The 21043-nt window shown below is 39.8% G+C and overlaps 1 protein-coding gene across 1 annotated transcript in view; it reads right to left on the reverse strand.

Annotated features, from left to right (window-relative positions):
- LRRC72 (leucine rich repeat containing 72) overlaps positions 1–21043 on the reverse strand; it is a 169994-nt gene that overhangs the window by 25764 nt on the left and 123187 nt on the right. Inside the window, 2 exon segments of the mRNA XM_064380338.1 lie at positions 11112–11181; positions 17059–17132. Of these exon segments, the coding sequence (XP_064236408.1) occupies positions 11112–11181; positions 17059–17132 (144 nt within the window).

A 21043-nucleotide genomic window follows, 5' to 3' on the forward strand; every position in this document is an offset into this window, starting at 1 on the left:
ATTCCCCTACTCAGCAACCATTTGTTGAGTACCTACTATGTGTCAGACTCCGTGCTAAGTTCTGGGGAAACAGCCATGAAGAAAATAGACAAAAATCTCTGCTCTTTTACAGTAGGGAAAGATTAAAGAAATAATAGATACGATGAGTAAATTATGTATTATCACCTAAGTTGATAAGTGCTATGTGAAAAAATAAAGCTTGGAGATTGTGTTCCAGAATCTTTGGGGTGTTGCTTCACCAGCTGGAAACCTCTGTGGCCACTGGCACCTTTGTCTTGAGTTTTGCTCTGGTCTGCTGGGCTGGTTTTGCCTACTTGGCCTGGAAGGCTGTGCTCAGCTCCTGCCACCAGCTTGGATCCCATGCCTGTCAAGGATGAGCGAGGCACAGAGCAGTGAGGGGTATGTGAGCAAGTGTGGGGGCTGTGGCAGGGCAGGTAGCTCCAGGGATTGGCATGGATGCCAGCTTCCTGTGAGGCTATGTCTGGACAAGGTGTATAATAAGCAGTTCCCATGACTGACACTGGGGAATGTGGTGTGGCGCCAGGAAGCTTGAAGACGCCAGGAACCGCAGAACCCTAAATAGGATATCACAGACCTGGCTTGGGGAGCTCCTAGGTCTGGGTTCCCCAAAGGGCTTCAGCTCTTCTCTTCTTCTTGTCACCCATAGTGTGGCAGGCAAGGAGCGTGTTTTCAACCTGGTTTGTGTTGCAGGTTTTTAGCCCGCCATTCAGCACATCCCGAGTTCTTGCCCTACATCCAGGAAGAATGAGGTACACAGACAACTGTAGGATAAGCAAGACAAAGAGGAGCTTTACTGATCAATAAAACACCCTAGGGAAGGCCAGCAGTGGGCAGCTCCTGTCCATAGCAAGGGTGTTCCAACAAGTGTCCAGCTCTCTGCAGAGGGGATAGCTCCTCTCTGCAGCTGGTCATCCTGCTGTCTCAAATCTGGCTGAATTCAGGGCTTTGATGGGCCTTAGAAAGGGGGAAGTGCTTGCTAATTGGTTCATGGGCAGCCATGGGTGGGCCCAGAAAAAAGCACCACGAGTTTCCACTCTAGTCCATGGGAATGGAAGCTCAACCCTTAGCCTTTAGGCCCTTCCAGCTTGAAGGTGGGGCTTCACCAGGGACTTGCCTCCTTCTGCCCAGGAGCCTGTGTGCCTCCTGCTGCTGTTCATGGAGCTCAGGCTGTTCCTGCCAAGGGGCACCTGCAGACCAGTGCAGAGCTGCCCTTAGCTCCCCTTTGGCTTCCCTCTCGTAATTGTTGGCACCCAAAGTCTGGAGGGGGCCAAAGTGGTAGGGGGCTGGCATGTCAGCTTTGCCCCAAGTGTGTGTATCCCCAGCCAGGCTGTGACAGCATCTGGGCTTGGGCTCAACTTTGCTCTGCTAGTATAGTGGGTGTTGACAGCAGGAGAAGCCAGATAGTGGGAGGAGGCACTTCTGAGCCTGTGAGGGTACGGGGGGCCTTCCTGGGTCTCCAAGAGGGCAGAGATGCCTGGGTCCACAGCTGCAGTTGGGGCAGTTGCAGCTGTGCTTGGGAGGATGGGGCTCCTGCCTGCTCCCAGCTCCCAAGAGCACAGGGGTGCCCAGGTTGCAGTCATGGTTTGGGCAGCTGCAGTTGTGCCTGGGGAGCTCCCACTGGCTTTGTGGAGCGTGATACCGCCCCAGTCCCAGCTCTGCCTTGAGATCCCGCTCTGCCTGTCCCTCTATGTCAAACTACACTGTTCCTCCACCAGGGAGTTATTCGGCCTGGCCCCACTGCAGCAGCTCCCAGGGTGGCAGGCTCTGGGGGTGTCTCCCAGGAGTGGGCTCCAGGGACTTTCCACCTCTTCTCAATGTTTCCCTTGCTGTGCCTTTGGCTGGGTAATCACAGGCTCCCAAGATATGGTGGGTCATTGAGGCTGAGGCCACAGTGGTGGCTCTGGGCCTGGGAGTGGGTCCTGTGGGGCTGTGCTAAGGGAGTCGTGATGTAGTCAGCTGCACTGGGGAGGTTAGGCACAGGGGTGCCACTGCCACCACTGCTGCTCCCACAACTGCTCCTGCTGCCAGTGTCCACACCTCCCTGCTGCAGCTGGTGTAATGGCAGCATCAGCTCCAGACAGCCTGCCACCGCCAGCAATTGGAAGTGGAAAAAAGAGGTAGTGTTACATTTTCGCGGGGTTGGACTGAGTAGGCCTCGTGGAGGAGGCAATGTTTGAACAGACTGTTGATCATGGGGAGGGAGAGGGCTGTTGGAATATCTGTAGGAACAGCACTGAGACAAGCCAGTGCATAGGTCTAGAGACAGTATAGTGCCTGGTGTGGCTAAATCAGAATGAGCCAGGGATAGATGGCAGGTAATAAGATCAGAGAGAGAACTAGAGGCCCAACGTGTATAGGACCTTGTAGGTTACTAGAAGAACTTGGCTGCATGTAGCAGAAAGCCATCAGAGCTTTTCAGCAGAAGAGTGGCAGTTTTCACTTAGGTTTCCACAGATCACTCTGTCTGCTGTATTGAATAATTCTCAGTGGAGGTGGGGAGAATTTTGTCCCCCAGGGAGCATTTGACAGTCTGGAAATATTTTTCTTTGCCACTCCTGGGGGGCATCTCCTGTCATTAATGGGTAGAGGCCAGGATGCTGCTGAGCATCCTATAATGCACAAGACAGATTCCACCACCAAGAATTATCCAGATCAAAACTCAGTAGTAGCAAGGTTGAAAAACCCTAGGGGCAAAGACCTATCTATAGACAAGTGATTAAACAGCATGGTGAAATTCTGAAAAATTCTGTACTTACGTGTTAATTAAAAGGGTATGTTATTGCATGTTTAGTACTGAAATCCCAATATTACTAAATTTACGTAGAACATGAAACATTAGTTGGGAAGTAGTATATCCTAAATTATATAGGAGTAAAAAAAGAAACATTTCAGTACACTTTTAGAATGTCCTTTTTAATATTTTGAGACAGAATCTCACTTTGTCACCCAGGCTGGAGTGCAGTGGCACGATCTTAGCTCACTGCAACCTCTGCCTCCCAGGTTCAAGTGATTCTCCTGCCTCAGCCTCCCAGGTAACTGGGACTATAGGAACGCACCATCACATCTGGATAATTTTAGTATTTTGAGTAGAGACGGGGTTCCACCATGTTACCCAGGCTGGTCTTGAACTCCTGACCTCAGGTGATCCACCTGCCTCGGCCTCCCTTAGTGCTGGGATTGCAGGCGTGATTCAGAAGTAATGATTTGTAACCAATTCAGACTTTCAATCTCAGGTTTTCCCCTCTCATTTCCAACTTCCTAAAATATTTCTACCTGCTCTTTCCAAAATAGGTTATATTTTTTGTTTAATTATTTAAAACCTTAACTAGATATGTGTTGTACATATCTTCAGATTTCACCACCATGAAGTGAAGAGTTATTTAGCTTATTTATATTGATTTTCTTTTTAAAGAAGGTTTAAAATATTGAGAAAAATATAATTTTTTTTAACAAAATTGACACAAAGGATACTATTAATGTTGCTCTACGGTAACAGAAACACATAGGGGCCCAAAATATATGGAACGCATGCTAATTCATTTGGTTTTATACAGTGGAGTTTTTACTGCTCCAAATAGTTTTTTGGAAAAAGGTATTATACATATAAATGAATAAACAAATACATATACCTAAACTTAATATACACATAAATCTGATTAAAGAGGCCAACAGAAATTCCATGATACAAAGTGTGTTGTAAAGCTACCTGAAAAAGTACTGCCGTTCAAAGAATTCTTTATCCAATATTTGTAACAGCACATTAAAAATAGTTATTTCAGTTTCCAAAGTACATTTTGCTAATTTTGTAAACCAATATTCCTTCCTAAAATACATAAATCTGTGCTATTTGCCGAATTCTCAATATGTGCTTCATGTCTAGGTGCTAGGAAACCATAACCTATCTTAACAGCATAGAAGATTGAGCTTAGGACAGTTCTTAAAACATTTATTCTTTATTTTATTTTATTTTACCTTAAGTTCTGGGGTACATGTGCAGAACATGCAGGTTTGTTACATAGGCATACATGTGCCATGATGGTGTGCTGCACCCATCAACCCATCATCTAGGTTTTAAGCCCTGCACGTGTTAGGTATTCGTCCTAATGTTAAAGCATTTATTCTAATCTGACCATTCTCTACTCAGTTAGTGTGAGTGATGTTACTACAAATATTTCACTTATTCTTTAGATAATGATAGTTATAAACAATGACTTTGCCAGAAGAAGTCTTTTTATGGAAACTGAATTTATACAATTTGCTATCCATTTGGTTTTTGCTGCACAGCAGAAACCGATTCCATTTTGAATAGTGGCTTGGTGAGGCATTAGATAGGTTCCTCATGTAATGGTTATCCTAATCTGAGACAAAATGAAATATACCAAGCTACTGCTGTACTTCCAGATATAGAAGTATATTAACATTGTGGCACAAGTATTATGAATGCATAGTCATTTTTGGACATCCATAAAAGGAAATTTTTGAAGTAATGAGCACAGACAGAGAGAGATCATATGTATGTGCCATCTAAATTGTTGTATAAAATATAGGTCACTTAGGTCATTTATCTGAGCCAAACACAACCTCTCATGAGAGGCTGGAAAGAATGAATTTGTGGACCTGAAATTCTCTAGGTCAGACTTGTTAGAGAATGAAATGAGGGAGACTTTAGGCCTAAGAGCAGCTGGCTCCCATTAATTATGTCAGGGGGTGTTAGAAAAACATGATCTCAAAAAGGAAGAGATGCAGCATTAATGAATATCTATATAACAGGAGGCCAAACAAGCCCTCAGAGAACATAATGAGAGAACTAGAATTTCCAAAGCAAATCTAGGAAAGTTAGGACATTGGAGATCCTTAGAAATAAACTTGTGCTTTTTCATCAGCTAGTTTAGGTTTGGACCAGAAGCTCAAGTTTTATCATCCACTAGATAATGATTTGAAGAAATATGCACCCTTCCAGCATACTAGGCTCCAAATTTACCAAATTACATTTATTGCATTCAGAGGCAACTGTGTTGTCTCATTCCAGGCAGCTAGCAAATATAATATACTTGCTAGGAGAGGAGCCACTACTCCCTTTACCCTTCCACAGCTGCTCTTGCTAGAGCAGGGATCATCACATTTATTGTTATATTCTATAGCAACCTAATGCAAGTACAGAATAAGCTATATCCAAGTAGGATGCTTTGGGCTCCAAGTAACTTTTAAGCCCAACTCAAATTGGCAAATAAAGAAACATCATTAATTATCCTAGCATATCACCAAATTGCAGAAGTTGTAATAGCCTTAGTCTTGGTGTCTCCATGAACCTCTGGGCTCTGCCTTTCTGTAAGTGTTGGATTCATCAAGTTCTTAGGATAGTTAGTTCCTGGCTTCACATCCAGGTAAAAAAACATCCAGAAGCAAAAGTACTCTTCTAGTGCTCTCTTTTAGGAATAAGAAAGCCTCTCCCAGAAGCCTCCCAGCAAATGTGCCCTTATGTTTCTATTACAATTGGGTTATATGCCTGCTCATTGACTAGCCACTCAGCAGGAGAGTGGGATTATTCTGATTGGCTTAGACAGTTCAGGATCCAGCATGGACCTGGGTGGGGTCACGTACTTGAGTAGAACGGAGGAGGAGTATGTACCAAAACCCAAACCCAAATTCTGTTGGAGAGGAAGAAGGAAAGAATGGACATGAATGGACAACAAATAATGACCTCAATAAATATTGTGGATTGAATAAGTGAACAAACAAAAAAATGCATTCCCTTTATTTTACTCCTTTTGCCTTATTTTTTTTGTAAATAGAGAGTAGCTAAAATATTAACTAATGTAAGAATAATGCTGGTCAGGAATTCAGATCATTCTTAACAATATGTTATAACTCTAAATATATTCATATGTCACTGTTAATGTTTTTCACAAATCTCTATATCATTTCTACAGTGGCATAGTTTCTTTTTAGTGATCAATCTAGTATAATCTAGATTTTAAAGAAAACTCATAATTAAAATTTCATGTATGAACTTTGATGAAATATAATAGTTAATATGTCCGTTAGAGTTTGGGATCTGAATAAGACTTTAATTTTTGATGGAGTATGAATACTTAGTCAGCTTAGCACTCAGTCAATTATTGATCAGTAAGAAAACCCACATTAGCTTATTTACTTATCCCACGACCACTCAAAACCTGTTTTGGGTATGATATCCTTTCAGTACTACATGGACTAAACCAGTCTCTGTCATAAAGAACAAATAAAGTGATAGTGATTTTAGAAATGTGAAAGAAAAATAAATTGCAGGATCCCAATAGCACAAACCAAAGGGAAAAATCAAACTGGGAACTACTTAGGGCAAACCTCTCTCCCATTCTATTCCTATAAAAGATTGCTACTATGATAAAAAAAGCTACACAGCTTTCTCACAATTTGTCCACAAGGAAATTCTTTGGGGACAAAGGACACACAGAACTCAAAGTCCTTCCCCTGCTCACCGAGATAAATGCATATCTGATTGCTTCCATTGGAAAGGCTTACCAGAAACTCAAAAGAATGCAGCCATTTGTCTTTTATCTACCTATGATCTGGAAGCCTTCTTCAGGTCACAGGTAGATAATTGATCGATGTCTCATCTCCCTAACATGCATAAAACCAAGCTGTGCCCAGACCACCTTGGACCCATGTTGTCAGGACCCCCTGAGGCTTTTTCATGGGTATGTGTCCTTAACCTTGGCAAAACAAACTTTCTAAATTGACTGAGATCTATCTCAGGTATTTGGGGATCACAGAAATAATATGGTTTTTACATGCAAATAATCAAGCACAAGAAAAAAAATCAGCCTTTTGTTGCATCCCTTTCCTGCCCCACCTCTTCAAAACCAAAAGAAAGGAAAATAGTTAATGGCACATACAATCCCTTTCTAAGTGCTGATGCATCTCCAAGTCCATTTTGTGTATATTCAATGAGTAGCTGGAAGTCAGATGATACCTATTCCCAGAAATATTCCCCCAAAATTATAAAATCCCTAATTATACCTCTTCTAGACTTTTGTACATGTTCTTTCCCTCCAAACTGGACACCACTGAACACAAAAACACACACTAAAAACAAAGATTAGTCAGTTTTGCTATGTCTGATGATTTTGATCTTTTCCTAACAGAAGTCACACACTGTGACCCAGGATCATTTTTGGCAGTGTGTTTTTTTAAAAGCGTTTTGAATTTGTATGCCTTGAAGTGGTGTGTGTACTTTCCATTCCAGCTGTTAACTACCTGGGCCTTGAAGGTAATTGTGTTTGTTCTCCTAGAAATTATTTCAAGCTTATGAGATTTGTGCTTATAGTTAATACCAAAGCACTTTCATTTTCCATTTTCCACTTAGTTGGTGTTTAAAAAGACTAAGAATGAAATAAAATATTGAAATATTTTTATAAACATGGCTGTTTACAGATTCAGTGCTGAGATCTGGACTTACTACTTGACAGGCAGATGACTGCTGAAAACTCAGATTATATCTTTTGTCAAATAGTGTTTGAAAGTCTACATTCAAAATGCTAAGATTGGGTTATCAATATACTGTATAATGAACAAATACAAGCTGCCAGAAGGTAAATTTTTCAAAGTTGAAACAACCTAGTCACTAGCTTAACTGTAATGATTGTCTGGGTTTGAATTTTAGTTCAGTCTTGCTCTTTTGCTTGGAAAAACCTTTGAGTCCCACACTCAGGCCCTCACTATGAGGGAGGGGGTGGAAGAGCACTGCTTTCTTAACCCTAGCCTTTAAGAGAAGCTTCAACAGCCACACTTGGTGACCTTGAGACATGTTTCCTCAGTTGGGGGCCTGGTGGTCTGGTGCCTGACACTTCCTGAGGAAGTTAAATCAGCTTGGATAGTGTATCAGTCCATTTTCACACTGCTATAAAGAACTACCCAAGACTGGGTAATTTATAAAGAAAAGAGGTTTAATTGATTCACACTTCCACATGACTGGGGAGGCCTCAGGAAACTTACAATCATGGTGGAAGGTGAGCCAGGCACCTCTTACATGGTGGCAGGCAAGAAAGAACATGAAGGAGGAAGTGTCACTTTAAAAACCATCAGATCTCATTAGAACTCATTCACTATCATGAGAACAGCATAAGGGAAACTGCTCCCATGATCCAATCACCTTCCACCAGCTCCCTCCCTTGACACATGGGGATTACAATTTGAGATGAGATTCAGGTGGAGACACAGAGCCAAACCGTATCATTTTGCCTCTGTTCCCTCCCAGATCTCATGTTCTTCTCACATTTCAAAACATAGTCATGGCTTCCCAGCAGTCCCTCAAAGTCTTAACTCATTCCTGCATTAACCCAAAAGTCTAAGTCCAAAGTCTCATATGAGACAAGGCTAGTCACTTCCACCTATAAGCCTGTAAAATGAAAAGCAATTTAGTTACTTCCAAGATACAATGGAGGTACAGGGATTGGGTAAATGTTCTCATTCAAATGAGAGAAACTGGCCAAAACAAAGCGGCCATAGACCTCATGCAATTCCAAAATCAGGTGGGGCAGTCATTAAATCTTAAAACTCCAAAATTTTTTTTGGTTCCATGTCTCACATCCAGGGCATGCTGATACAAAAGGTGGGCTCCTATGGCCTTGGGGAGCTCTGCCCTGTGGTTTTTTTCCACGTGCCTGGAAAAGCCGCAGGCACTGAGTGCAAGTTGCAAGTGCAACATGGTGCAAGCTGTTAGTGAAGCTACCATTCTGGAGTCTGGAGGACTATGGCCCTCTTCTCACAGCTCCACTAGGCAGTGCCCCAGTGGGGACTCTTGTGTGGGGGCTCCAACCTCACATTTCCCCTCTGCATTGCCCTAGTGAAGGATCTTCATTAGAGCTTCAACCTGCAGCAGACTTCTGCCTAGACATTCAGGCATTTCCTTATAGCCTCTGAAATCTAGGTGGAGGTTTCCAAAGCTCAACTCTTGCCTTTTGTACACCTGCACACCCAATACCATGTGGAACCTGCCAAGGCTTGGGGCCTGCACCCTCTCAAGCAACAGCTCAAGCTGTACCTTGGCCTCCTTTAGCAGCTGGAGCTGGAGTGGCTGGGAAGCAGGGCATCAAGTACTAAGCTGCACAGAGGAGCAGGGCCCTGGGCCTGTGATGCCCTGAAGATCTCTGATATGCCCCGGAGACATTTTCCCCATTGTTTTGGCTATTAATATTTGGCTCCTTGTTACTTATGCAAATTTCTGTGGCTGGCTTGAATTTCTCCCCAGAAAATGGGGTTTTTTTTTCTACCTAATGGTCAGGCTGCAAATTTTCTAAACTTTTATGTTCTGCTTCCCTTTTAAATAAAATTTTCAGTATCAGATAATCTCTTTGTGAATACAAATAACTGAATGCTTTCAGAATCAGCCAGGTTATGTTTTGAACACTTTGCTGCTTAGAAATGTCTTCTGCCAGATACCCTAAATCATCTCTCTCAAGTTCAAAGTTCCACAGATCTCCAGGGCAGGGGCACAACGCTACCAGTTTCTTTGCTAAAGCATAACATGGGTGACCTTTACTCCAGTTTCCAATAAGTTCCTCATCTCCATCTGAGACCACCTCAGCCTGGACTTACCATTGTCCATATCACTATCAGAATTTTGGTCAAAATCATTCAACAAGTCTCTAGGAAGTTCCACAGTTTCCCATGTCTTCCTGTCTTCTTCTGAGTCCTCCAACTGTTCCACCAACCTCTGCCTGTTGCTCAGTTCCAAAGTTGTTTCCACATATTCAGGTTATCTTTATAGTAGTATACCACTCCGCCAGTGCCAATTCTCTGTATTAGTCCATTTTCACACTCCTATAAAGAGCTACCTGAGACTGGGTAATTTATAAAGAAGAGAGGTTTAATTGACTCACCATTCCACATGGCTGGGGAGGCCTCAGGAAACTTACAATCATGATGGAAGGTGAAGGCACATCTTACATGGTTGTGGGTGAGAAAGGCAGTGATGGAGGAAGAGCCACTTTAAAAATCATCAGATATTGTGAGAATTCACTCACTATCATGAGAGCAACATGGAAGGAATCACCCCCGTGATCCAATCACATCCCATCATATCCCTCCTTCGACATGTGGAGATTACAATTTGAGATGAGATTTGGGTGGAGACACAGAGTCAAACCATACCTGGTAGCAACTGAGGAGTACCAACCCTCCCAGCCTTTGATTGTAGGACAAAGGTATATGGGTCTGGAGACTAGGTATGTTGATCTGGGACACTATGTAAGAGATTCTGCACATGAGGGTTATTTGCCAAGGCCAAAAGACCCTCAGTTTTAAGTAGTCCTGGGATAAAAGTGAGGTGAGGTCAGGAGTGGCCAGTGAAGAGGAGTCAATGTTGGAGAGGCCTAGCAGAGGAACTTCTGAATAAGCCATAAAGGGAAGGATCAACTTTGCACATCTGTTAGTACTTCAGGGTACAAAGCAAAGAACTTTGCTTCTCCCTTGCCTTCTGTCTACTGCTACACCACCCTATTCCATATCAAACCTGGAGAAGGCTGAAGTGGAGATAAGAAGGAAGGAAAACAGCCAACCATGGCTTTCTAGTTACTAAAGAAGGTAGGTGGCCATCTGCAGTTTGCCATAGCTGGATATAGATGGGGGCATATCTCATTTGTGATTGAAGATTGACAGTTGGCTATTATGTTCTCATTTATGAATTGGGACTATGACTATGACTCAATGGGCTGTTAGATTTTGTATTACCTAAGAGAGATGAAAAAAGGTTATGGGGCTGCTCAGGTTTTCTTTCAGAAGCCTAAGAAGGAATAGCTTCCACTAAGTCGATTTGATAGGACATGAGAGACAAAAGTAAAATTGCAATTTGATAGCACCTCACAGATTGCCATTATTCAATATATTTTGTGTGTGTGTATATGTGTATGTATACCAAACATATACATATATATAACAGATATATATGTAGGAGATATATGTTGTATAGCAGTTTCTTAGTTAAATTTACATTTTAAGCAAAAAATTTAATACTTTTAAAGATTAGCTCTACTAGGAACATATAATTAAGATAGTAATTTTAGTAACTGAAAGATAAAATACAACACTACCTTGTTATGATGAAGCCACAAGTATTTTAATTTTTTAAACCTAGAAAGATCAATGACCTCTGTCAGTTCCCTGGGAAGAAAAAAAAATGTGAAATTAGCAACAATTAGTTCACTCATAGGTAAGGCTGGGCATGTAGTTAGTAAGGCTTGGGAGTAACTAGAAAGGCTTCTCTCTGTCTTTTCAAAATTATTGGCATACTCACCTGCTTATTTCAGAAACTATCATTATAACTTCATTCATCTGGATTATGGTTTTGTCAGTTAGTTAAAGCTAATACTTAAGGGAGAGCACTTTATCACATTAGCAAAACTGTACACCTCATTATGACTGAATTTATTGGAACCTTACTTCAAAACAAGTTTTACTGGGGAGAGGACAAAGGAAAAAGGTGAAGGCGATACTGGACTTTCAGGTAAATGTGGGAAACGTAGCTGGGTCCTGCTTCAATATTGTCTGTGGGGTTATTACTGTAGGGCAATGATCCTGAAGTTTTTGGCCAGACTGGACTCAGATGGAAACTGCAGGACACCAAGAGACAGATACTGTGGGAAATGCTTTATTCTCCCTTTATTTATTAATTATGGGATTAAAATATTACACACTTTTCTTGAACTCTCTGAGACTCCACCTGTCCAAGTGGTCTTGGTTCTTGTTGCTAAGGCAGCTCAGTCATCGCAGGGGCAGATGTGGGCTGGGGAGAGGGCACTGTCTGAGGATAGTTGGTCATTTGATGAGGTGGCCTGGAGTACTCGGATCCCCTATTTCTCAGGGCAGAAACTGTGGAACCCAAGTCTATACATATATGTATCTGTTTATTTATCAAATGCTTCTAGATCACATATTGTGTGCTGGGTACTTTTCAAAGCACAAAAATATCAATATTTATTATTGTTACACATATTAATTCATTTATGGTAATATTCTATCACAATTATTTTTAATCTTGGGACAGATTAGAAGGACTAATATTTTTCTAATTTTTATAAAAACATACATTTTTTGAAAGCATGCTAACATTTCCAAACAAAATAAACCTTTTGTCACCAACTTTTTATATTGAAAAATGTCAAACCTGAGAAAAGATAAAGGAATAGTATAATGAGCACTTGTGTAACCACCATAATTTTCAACATATTGTCACATGCTCATTCTGTCTATCTAGTTTACATATTTATTGGTTGATAATTTTCTTGTTGAATCATTTGAAGATAAAGTTGCAGGCTTATTGCAGATGTCTCAACCTAGGGAGTTCAGCATGTGTATCTCCCATATCAGAGCATTGTCCTGAATAACCACGTTACCATCCTCACACCTAAGAAGATGAAATTGAATTCAGTAATATAATCTAATATACCATTCATATTTAAAATGTCCCTGTTGATCCTGCATTTCTTTTGGTTTGTTTAAATCTTGTATCCTATCAACATTCATGCATTGCATTTTGGGATGGCATAACCTTTTAGTCTTTTTAAAGGCAGTCACTTTCTTTTCTTTTTCTCCCTTAACATCAGCTTTTTGGGCTGGGCGCCATGGCTCATGCTTGTAATCCCAGCACTTTGGGAGGCCAAGGTGGGTGGATCACCTAAGGTCAAGAGTTTGAGACCAGCCTGGCCAACATGGTGAAACACCATCTCTATTAAAACTACAAAACTTAGGCATCGTGGCATGAGCCTGTAATCTCAGCTATTTGGGAGGCTGAGGCAGGAGAATCACTTGAACCCAGGAGATGCAGGTTGCAGTGAGCCAACATCGCGCCATTGCACTCCAGCCTGGGTGACAAGAGCAAAACTCCATCTCAAAACAAAACAAAACAAAACAACAACCAAAAGACATTAGCTTTTTGGAGAGTCCAGTATAATTCTCTGGTAGAATGTCTCACATTACTGATTTTTTTATTATTTCCCAATGATCAAATGCAATGAAGATCATATTTAGTTCTCATTTACATGGGTGGTAATTAATGAATCACGTAAGGATGCAAATGATGTCAGAATGTCCCACTATTGATGAAGCTAAATTCAGTCATTTGGTTAAGATGGTATCTGCCAGTTCTCTCCACTGTAAAAGTACAAATTTTATAATTGGAAAGTCTTTCATGAGGTGAGTATCTGAGATCATGTGTATATCGTGTTCCCTGACAACTCTTTACTCAATAGCTTTAGCTTTCCTTGATGATCCTTACCTGAGCCAATAGATTTGGGATTATAAAATGATTTTTTAATGTTCTTATTCTTTTTACATTTATTAGCTGCTATTCTTCTGTAATGAACATCTGTCCCCTCCTCTTCTTTCTCATTCATTCTCCTTCCCATCTTCCCTGAATTTTCAGGAGTTTTTTCTTAATCCTTTATCGCTTAAAACAATTATCAAATTCTCCCTTTATAAAAGACTTTTCAAGCAGAATCTTGTGTCTCTCTAACATGTACAATTAGTTCTTAGCACTTCCCTGGCACAACAAAATATTTCAGACTCTTCCAAAGCAACTTATTATTATTATTTTTAGACAGGGTCTGACTCTCTTGCCCAGGCTGGAGTACAGTGTTCAATCTCGGCTCACTGCAAACCTCTACCTCTCAGGTTCAAGTGATCCTCCCACCTCAGCCTCCCAAGTAGCTGGGACCACAGGTACATGTCACCACATCTGGCTAATTTTTGTAGAGATGAGATTTCACATGTTGGCCAGACTGGTCTCAAACTCCTGGGCTCAGGTGATCCACCTGTCTTGGCCTCCCAAAGAGTTGGGATTACAGGCATAAGCCACCTCGTCTGGCCTCAAAGCAACTTTTAGTAGGAAAGTTGCACAAATAATAATACATTCTCCTTTCTCACTGTAGATACGTAGCTTATTTCAGGGAAAGAGTACTTGGACCTTGGGGTACCCTAATATTGCAATGGGCAATAGTGAGAGTATGTTAACTTCATCTGTTCCCATGATAAATACTAAAGAAATCATTACATGGCTACATTAGAGTATCTAATGCCCCACTCAGAGGATTTCCCATAAAAGATTTTTATTTTATTTTATTTTTTGAAACTGAGTCTCACTCTGTCACCCAGGCTGGAGTGCAGTGGCATGATCTCAGCTCACTGCAACCTCCGCCTCCCAGGTTCGGTTCAAGCAATTCCTGTGCCTCAGCCTCCTAAGTAGCTGGGATTACAGGCATGCACCATTATGCCCAACTAATTTTTGTATTTTTGGTAGAGACAGGGTTTCACTATGTTGGCCAGAATGGTCTTCAACTCGTGACCTCAAGTGATCCACCGCTTCGGCCTCCTAAATAGCTAGGATTACAGGAGTGAGCCACTGTGCCCACCCCCAAAGTTATTTTAATACACTAATACGTTAAAGTATTAACTGTGTTAAGTTAGTTTCATTAATTTTTTTGTAGTGGTAATATCAATGTTGAATTTTCATTGATTAGGTAATGTAATAAATTCAGTTTTTTCTTTTTTTAAATTTAATTAAAAAATTAACAAGCCCACATCTAACATTATGTAAATTCACTTTTCAATGGTACTTTAACTCCTTCTTGTCAGAAGGGTTTATTCTGCACATAAATGTGTCCTAAATCAATAACAGGCTCTTACACTATAAGGTGAGGCAAGTCAAAGGATAATGAGAGGTAATTCTACTAACGATGACTATGACTCAGGTTGACAATAATTTTCAACATCTTGTTACAATGTATGTTCTCCCTGATCACTCGAGAACACATCAATAAGATGCTTTCCATATCCCAGAGTCAACAGAAACTCATGCAAATAACCCAGTATACCAGTGTATTGGCACCTGGACTGGGAAATACTTTTTGTCCACAGTTGGATGAAATGGTAACTTAGTATCCTTAAAATGCAAAAGGTGTTGTCCTTCTCACAAGGAGATCATTAATTATCCATTGTCAGGTGGTCAATATCTCAATTTTTCTAGTATTTTAAAACTATTCTTATTATCTACTATAAGTAGATGATAGTATATCATCATCTACTATAATGATCAGTAGCATACAATTGTCAAAATCATGGAAGATGCAATCTTTTGACCACATGAAGTATTTACTGTTATTGTAAAACTAACTGACCTATATTGAGAGGCTCAAAGCATGACCTTAAATATGTCAGAATGTTTATTCTGACATATCTCCCATACCTGTTCCATACTAAAAAATATATTTTTAAATATTTCAAACTGGTCATCAATTTATTCCTTTACTACCAAGAGATTCAGAGTCATTACAAAGATAAACACTTTTCTCTGTGCTGATAAGCATAGATATTTATTTATAATAAAAAGAATATAATAATAAAGGATTTCCCCAAATCACTAGAAATAAAAGTGATTAAAATCATTGATAAACTAAGGCATTTTCTTTATAAGAAGCTGAGTTCCAAAGATTACATATGATAAAAAATATATCAAACCTATTTAAAAATAATACACAGAATTCAGAGGCATTAAAAGGCACAAAGTAGGGGGACTAAAATGTAGAAATAGGGTCATTGTGCTTAAAATGCAAACTTTAGTGTCACTTATTGGCCAGTGAGAACTGTAGTATCAGAATCTAATCTTATTTATAGCTCCCTCTTCCTCTCATACCTGGGTTCTATCTCATTCTACTCTATAGAAAAACCCAATTTGTTGTCTACCACCTTGGGGAATTTGAGTGGAATCAAAGTAGGCTGTTGATATAAGAGAGGGTTTTTCTTATTTACCAGTAAAATTGGTATGGGGATTGTTAGAGGTTGTAGTATAATGGGGATTATTATTACGGCATGTGGTATAATGATTCCTAATAATTACAATAATATTAACTGTACTAATGCTCATTGAGTGCTTACTGTGTACCAGTAACTTTGACTAACTTTTCCTAACTCACCTAAGCTTCACAACAACCCTGAGAATGAGGTAGTATAATTATACCCAGGGAATAGAGTTGCCAGATAAAATACGGGATATCGGGCTACATTTGAATTTCAGGGAAACAACAAATTTTCCAACTACTGTGTGAGACGTACTATACTAAATAAAATTATATTTGTTGTTTCTATGAAATTCAAATCCAACTGGTTGTCCTGTATACTTATTTGTCAAATCTGACAATCCTAACAGGGAGGTTATATGATATACCCAATGTTAGATATAGTGAACCCCAAGTTTCTCTTTGAAGAATCAGTATGTCAGTTATGTTCAGCTCTCTTATTCTTTAATTCTCCATTTTAAAGTTTGACATCCTTGTCATTTCAGTAAACAACCTTTTCCACCAGTTCTAATCAGTAGTTCACATCTGTTCTCCAGGCCCTCTGTTCTGTCCTGACTCATCCCAGTCACCTGCTCTGGTCACCTGCTTTGACCCCCGGCTACCTGCTCTGACCTGCCTGTAACCGTTCTTCCCACCAGACAACCCACCCCACCTCTCCAGCTTATACCCCTGCTCCCTTTAAAATAGCCAGTCAGGATTAGTCTAGACTGTGCAGTTGCCATGTAACCCTAGCCAGCAGGTGAATGATACAGCAGTAGGGGCAATCCTCCATCAGGAATAAGTACTCCTTCTCCTCCCTTATCCAGGTGTGTGATCACCATTGTTCCATCTGTGAGCCGCACCCTTCTATAGAAGAAAATTGCCTTGCTGAGGAAATTTATATTTGAGTGCTACTTCTTTTGCAGCATTTGCTTATAACACCAAGATCACCCAGCTGGAAGAGACAAAGCAGCTGGAAGAGACAGAGCTGGGATTCAAACAGTCTGTTTCCATAATCTTTGTTTGTATCGATTTCAGTATCTTGTCTCTCCAATAGAAAACTGTGAGCTCCAGCAAGTGGTAAAATAATTGGAGTATGGTTGCCTACCCAGTCCTTGAGGTGAAAAAATGAAAACATTTGAATCTATGAAACATTATAACATGATCATGATAACGATACTCTTCCACTTTTTCTGTTAAGTACACTTACTTTTTAGAAAGGAACAGCTCAAAGACATCATCATCCCTCTTGTGGCCACATATCTTTAGCTGATCTTCAACTGCCTGATAACATATAATTAATCTGTCAAACTACATTCCAATGAACAAAAATGCTGAGGCATTTGCAGTCAATAACAATAATGTCTACAAGAAGATCAAAAGAAAGGTGAATATGGAGGTAACCATTCTAAACTGATAAATGCCAACACTATAATTATATATTATTTACTCATCTTTGTGGTTGAATTTCATTACCCTTAATCCTGGGCACAGATGTTTAAATAAATTTAATCAGAGAGAGAAAAATATGTATGTGTACATATATACCAAATGCAACTTTTTTATTCTCTATGAGGCAAGGTAATTTGGTCTTTAAATAACTATTCTTAAATGTTTCTTTGATCATGAAGAATTAGTATTTCATAGGTTTCCTATATAGAAGTCGCCCAGCATCAGGGTTGGAGGTGGAGGAAGTAGGATAAAATGTACATTATTATAGGACATTCTTTTTTGCGACTTTCACATTATGCTTGGCATGCAGTAAGTTCTCAAAAAATGTAAAATGAATGAATACATGTCATTTTTCTCTGAACAAATGAATAAATACATTTTTCCTTGCTTGGCAAGCAACGGTGCCTTCATTTTTCATGAGTTGCTAACATACTCACGCTGTGAGAATTTTTGGTGGAGAAGCAACTTTTATTCGCATAGGTTTTGTTTTAAAAATAAAAATCTAGCAACAGCTATTTAAATGCTTTGCTTTTCTTCCTTAAAGTCCTTTGCTAAATTATAAAATAACATTAATAGGCCACATGACCTGAAATAATATGAAAAAAGTAAGGTCTGTCTATAATTTGCCATGAAAAAGAAGCGCTAATAAGACATGACAAAAGTGAAAAGTATAATCATTGTAATTCTGGAATCTGACAAATGTAATTATCAGAGTCAAAACAGACACCAAATTTTAGCTTGGATTTGCTGTGAATGGTGAGGTCATAACTGAATTATAAATCTTTCTGAGTGACTTATGAAATTTTGACAGTGGTTTTGCTATTTGGTAGAGGACTTTAACAGGAGTTGTATTTACTGTAACGAACATATTTACAGAAATGAGGACGGTAGGTATCCTAGTGATGGAGAGCAGCTGCACATTTATAGTCCCAAACGTCCCTTGACTCCTTGTTAAGCAAGCTGAATCTAGGGGCTTGGAGCATTCATAGGCTCAGGTGTAGGCATTACCATCAGGGTGTTTTGTTACCCAGTTACACAAGCTAAACCTGAGGCTTGGAAAAACCCATTGGATCAGGCTTAGACGTTCTCATCTGGGTATTTTAACTTAAAGATGTCAGCTATCACCTCTATTATGTAGTCAGTCACAACTTTGCAAATGTTTGGGGTGGTTATAGCCTACCTAAAGAATTAAAACTTGGCAGCCATATATTAAAATTATAAATGTGTTTTTAAATTGATCCAGCCATCCTACCTCCAGGACTCAGAAACACACAGGTGCAAACACACAGACAAATGTGATTATCACTGCTTATTTCAGCATGCATTTTCTGTGGTTGTGAAATAGTCCCCATTAATTAGAATGCATGTTAAATTGACATATGACATTGCAATGGAATACTGTGAAGTGGTTTAAAAATACAGAGAGGTGGTCTGATGGCTAATTTTATATATAAATTTGACTGGACTAGGGGATGCCCAGATAGCAGGTAAAACATTATTTATGGGTGTGTTTCTGAGGATATTTTTGGAAGAGATTAGCATTAGTATTAGTGGACTGAGTAAAGAAGATCACTCTTGACAATGGGGGGTGGATATCATCCAAGCCACTGAGGGCCTCAATAGAAGAGAAAAACAGAGGAATGTGAATTCATTTTTTCTTCTGGATCTAGGGCATCCATCTTCTGCCTTTAGACATCAGCATTCCAAGTTCTCAGGTCTTCAAGCTTGGACTAAACGACATTAGTGGCTCTCTCCTGGGCTCCAGATTGCGGACAGCAGACTGTGGGACAGCCTCCATAATCAAGTGAGCCAGTTCCTCATAATAAGCATTTTTCTACATATCTCTATATATACTATTGTTTCATTTCTCTGGAGAACTCTAATACAGATGGATATCTAGACATATAAAGATATCTAAAATATATTTATAAATAGAAAAGTAATTGGCAGTATAATATGTGTAACAATATTTTTGTTAAAAGTTATATTTATATGTATACAAAATGCACACACTTCAAATTATTAGCCAAAGTCATCACTTGAGATCACGAGGGACTTTCACTTTCTAGGCAATATATATTTTTAGTGATGTTTTAGTATTTTACAATAAGCACATATTAATTTGATAATCAGAAAGTAATGCACATTTTGAAAATTTTAGTCATAGAATGAATATTTAAAGATTTAAATCAAATTTCAAAAAATATGAGGTAAAAGAGAAATGGAATGTATCAGCATAATATGTAAATCACTATCATAATTATTTATACAAGTTTTTATCACAGCATGTTTCTTTCCAATCAGTAATTTTGCATGAATCTTATACAAAATATTAATATCAAAGTGCCAAGAAACATGAAAATGTGCCAGTTCATATTTCAGTGAATCCGTGGTGGAACAACTCCAGTTCCCAGTCAACACACAGTTTCACTAGTCACATGCCTTCATCTAAAGGAATTTAATTAAGTTCGCCAGCTTATAGAGGCACAGTTTGTGGTCTCTTAAATTACTATAGTAACATTTAAAAAAAAACCCAGTATTGCCAAGCACAATATAGTGAAGCACAGAATGAAGTGTGCCTGTACTGTTAGCTTGGACATGCTGGAAGATTTCAGGGCACAACCGACAGTCAGGCTGGGCCTTAAGAGGTGAAGTAAAATTAGAAATGGGATGTTGGTGGAAGAGGAGACTAAATGCACAAAACAGAAGAAGCAGAAGAATGTGTAAGGTATATGGGGCTGTACAGCCTTAGGCTGAAGTAAAAGGCGTGTGGAAGCCAATTGTGAGAAATAAATTAAGAAACGTGGATTGGGCTCATATTATTTATGCCAACTTTGAAATTTAGGCTCAGAAGTGGGTACTTAATCAGTGCCCAGAGAAAACCTCTTCAGGCCTTGAGAACTCTAACTTAACATCATTTAATTTTAGATGATATATAAACAGGTATATGTACCTATATATGAAATATATATTCTAGGTAGCTATATGGTAAAATTCATGTGCGAAAGTTTAATTCTGATTTTTTTCCAGGATAATGATATCAATGCTTTAATAAAATATCGAATATCAAGTTATTTCACAAACATGTTTCCTCCTCTGTTGGTGTCCTTGGTTCGTTCAATCACCTAACTCATGTGTGGTTCAGCATTGTGCTCACTTCTGGGGCAATAGGAAGATATTACTGGATTCTGATCTAGAAAAAACACGTGAGAAAGCTAGGCATCAGGAGGATGACTCTAGCAGTGACGTGTATGGGGTCCTGGGGTAGAGGGAGGACTGTAGACATGAAGCAAGGCTGCCTCTGGAAAATGAAGTCCACCAGCTAATGAGCCTGCCCCAGGGTGGGGGCAAGTGTGAATAAGCAATGAACAGATACGACATGGGGCATGTTTAGGGAGAATGAATGGGAACTGGCAAGTAAATGGAGGCAGAGACTTAGCAGGAGGGAAGTCACAGGTGATGATGATGATGATGTGGTGACTTGATGATCAGAAAGGTGACTAGGAGGGAAGACAGATGCAGCTGAGAAATGCTGAGATTGAGGCCATGGGGGAACATACAGGTCAAGGCACCCACCAGAAAGCTGCAAATGTAAATATGGAGCTCATCAGAGATCTCATCACAGCAGCTGTGCAGATCTGATGACTCAGTTAACCAGAGGAGAGTGGGTCTAAGGAAGATTATGATGAAGTGTCTACATGGAGAGAAAGGAGAGGGAAGCATGTTGGAAAGAAGACAGAGGA

Source organism: Aotus nancymaae, unplaced genomic scaffold (genome assembly GCF_030222135.1).
Source record: "Aotus nancymaae isolate 86718 unplaced genomic scaffold, 86718_ANA_hifiasm-v0.15.2.pri h1tg000025l, whole genome shotgun sequence".
Taxonomy (NCBI): Eukaryota; Metazoa; Chordata; class Mammalia; order Primates; family Aotidae; genus Aotus; species Aotus nancymaae.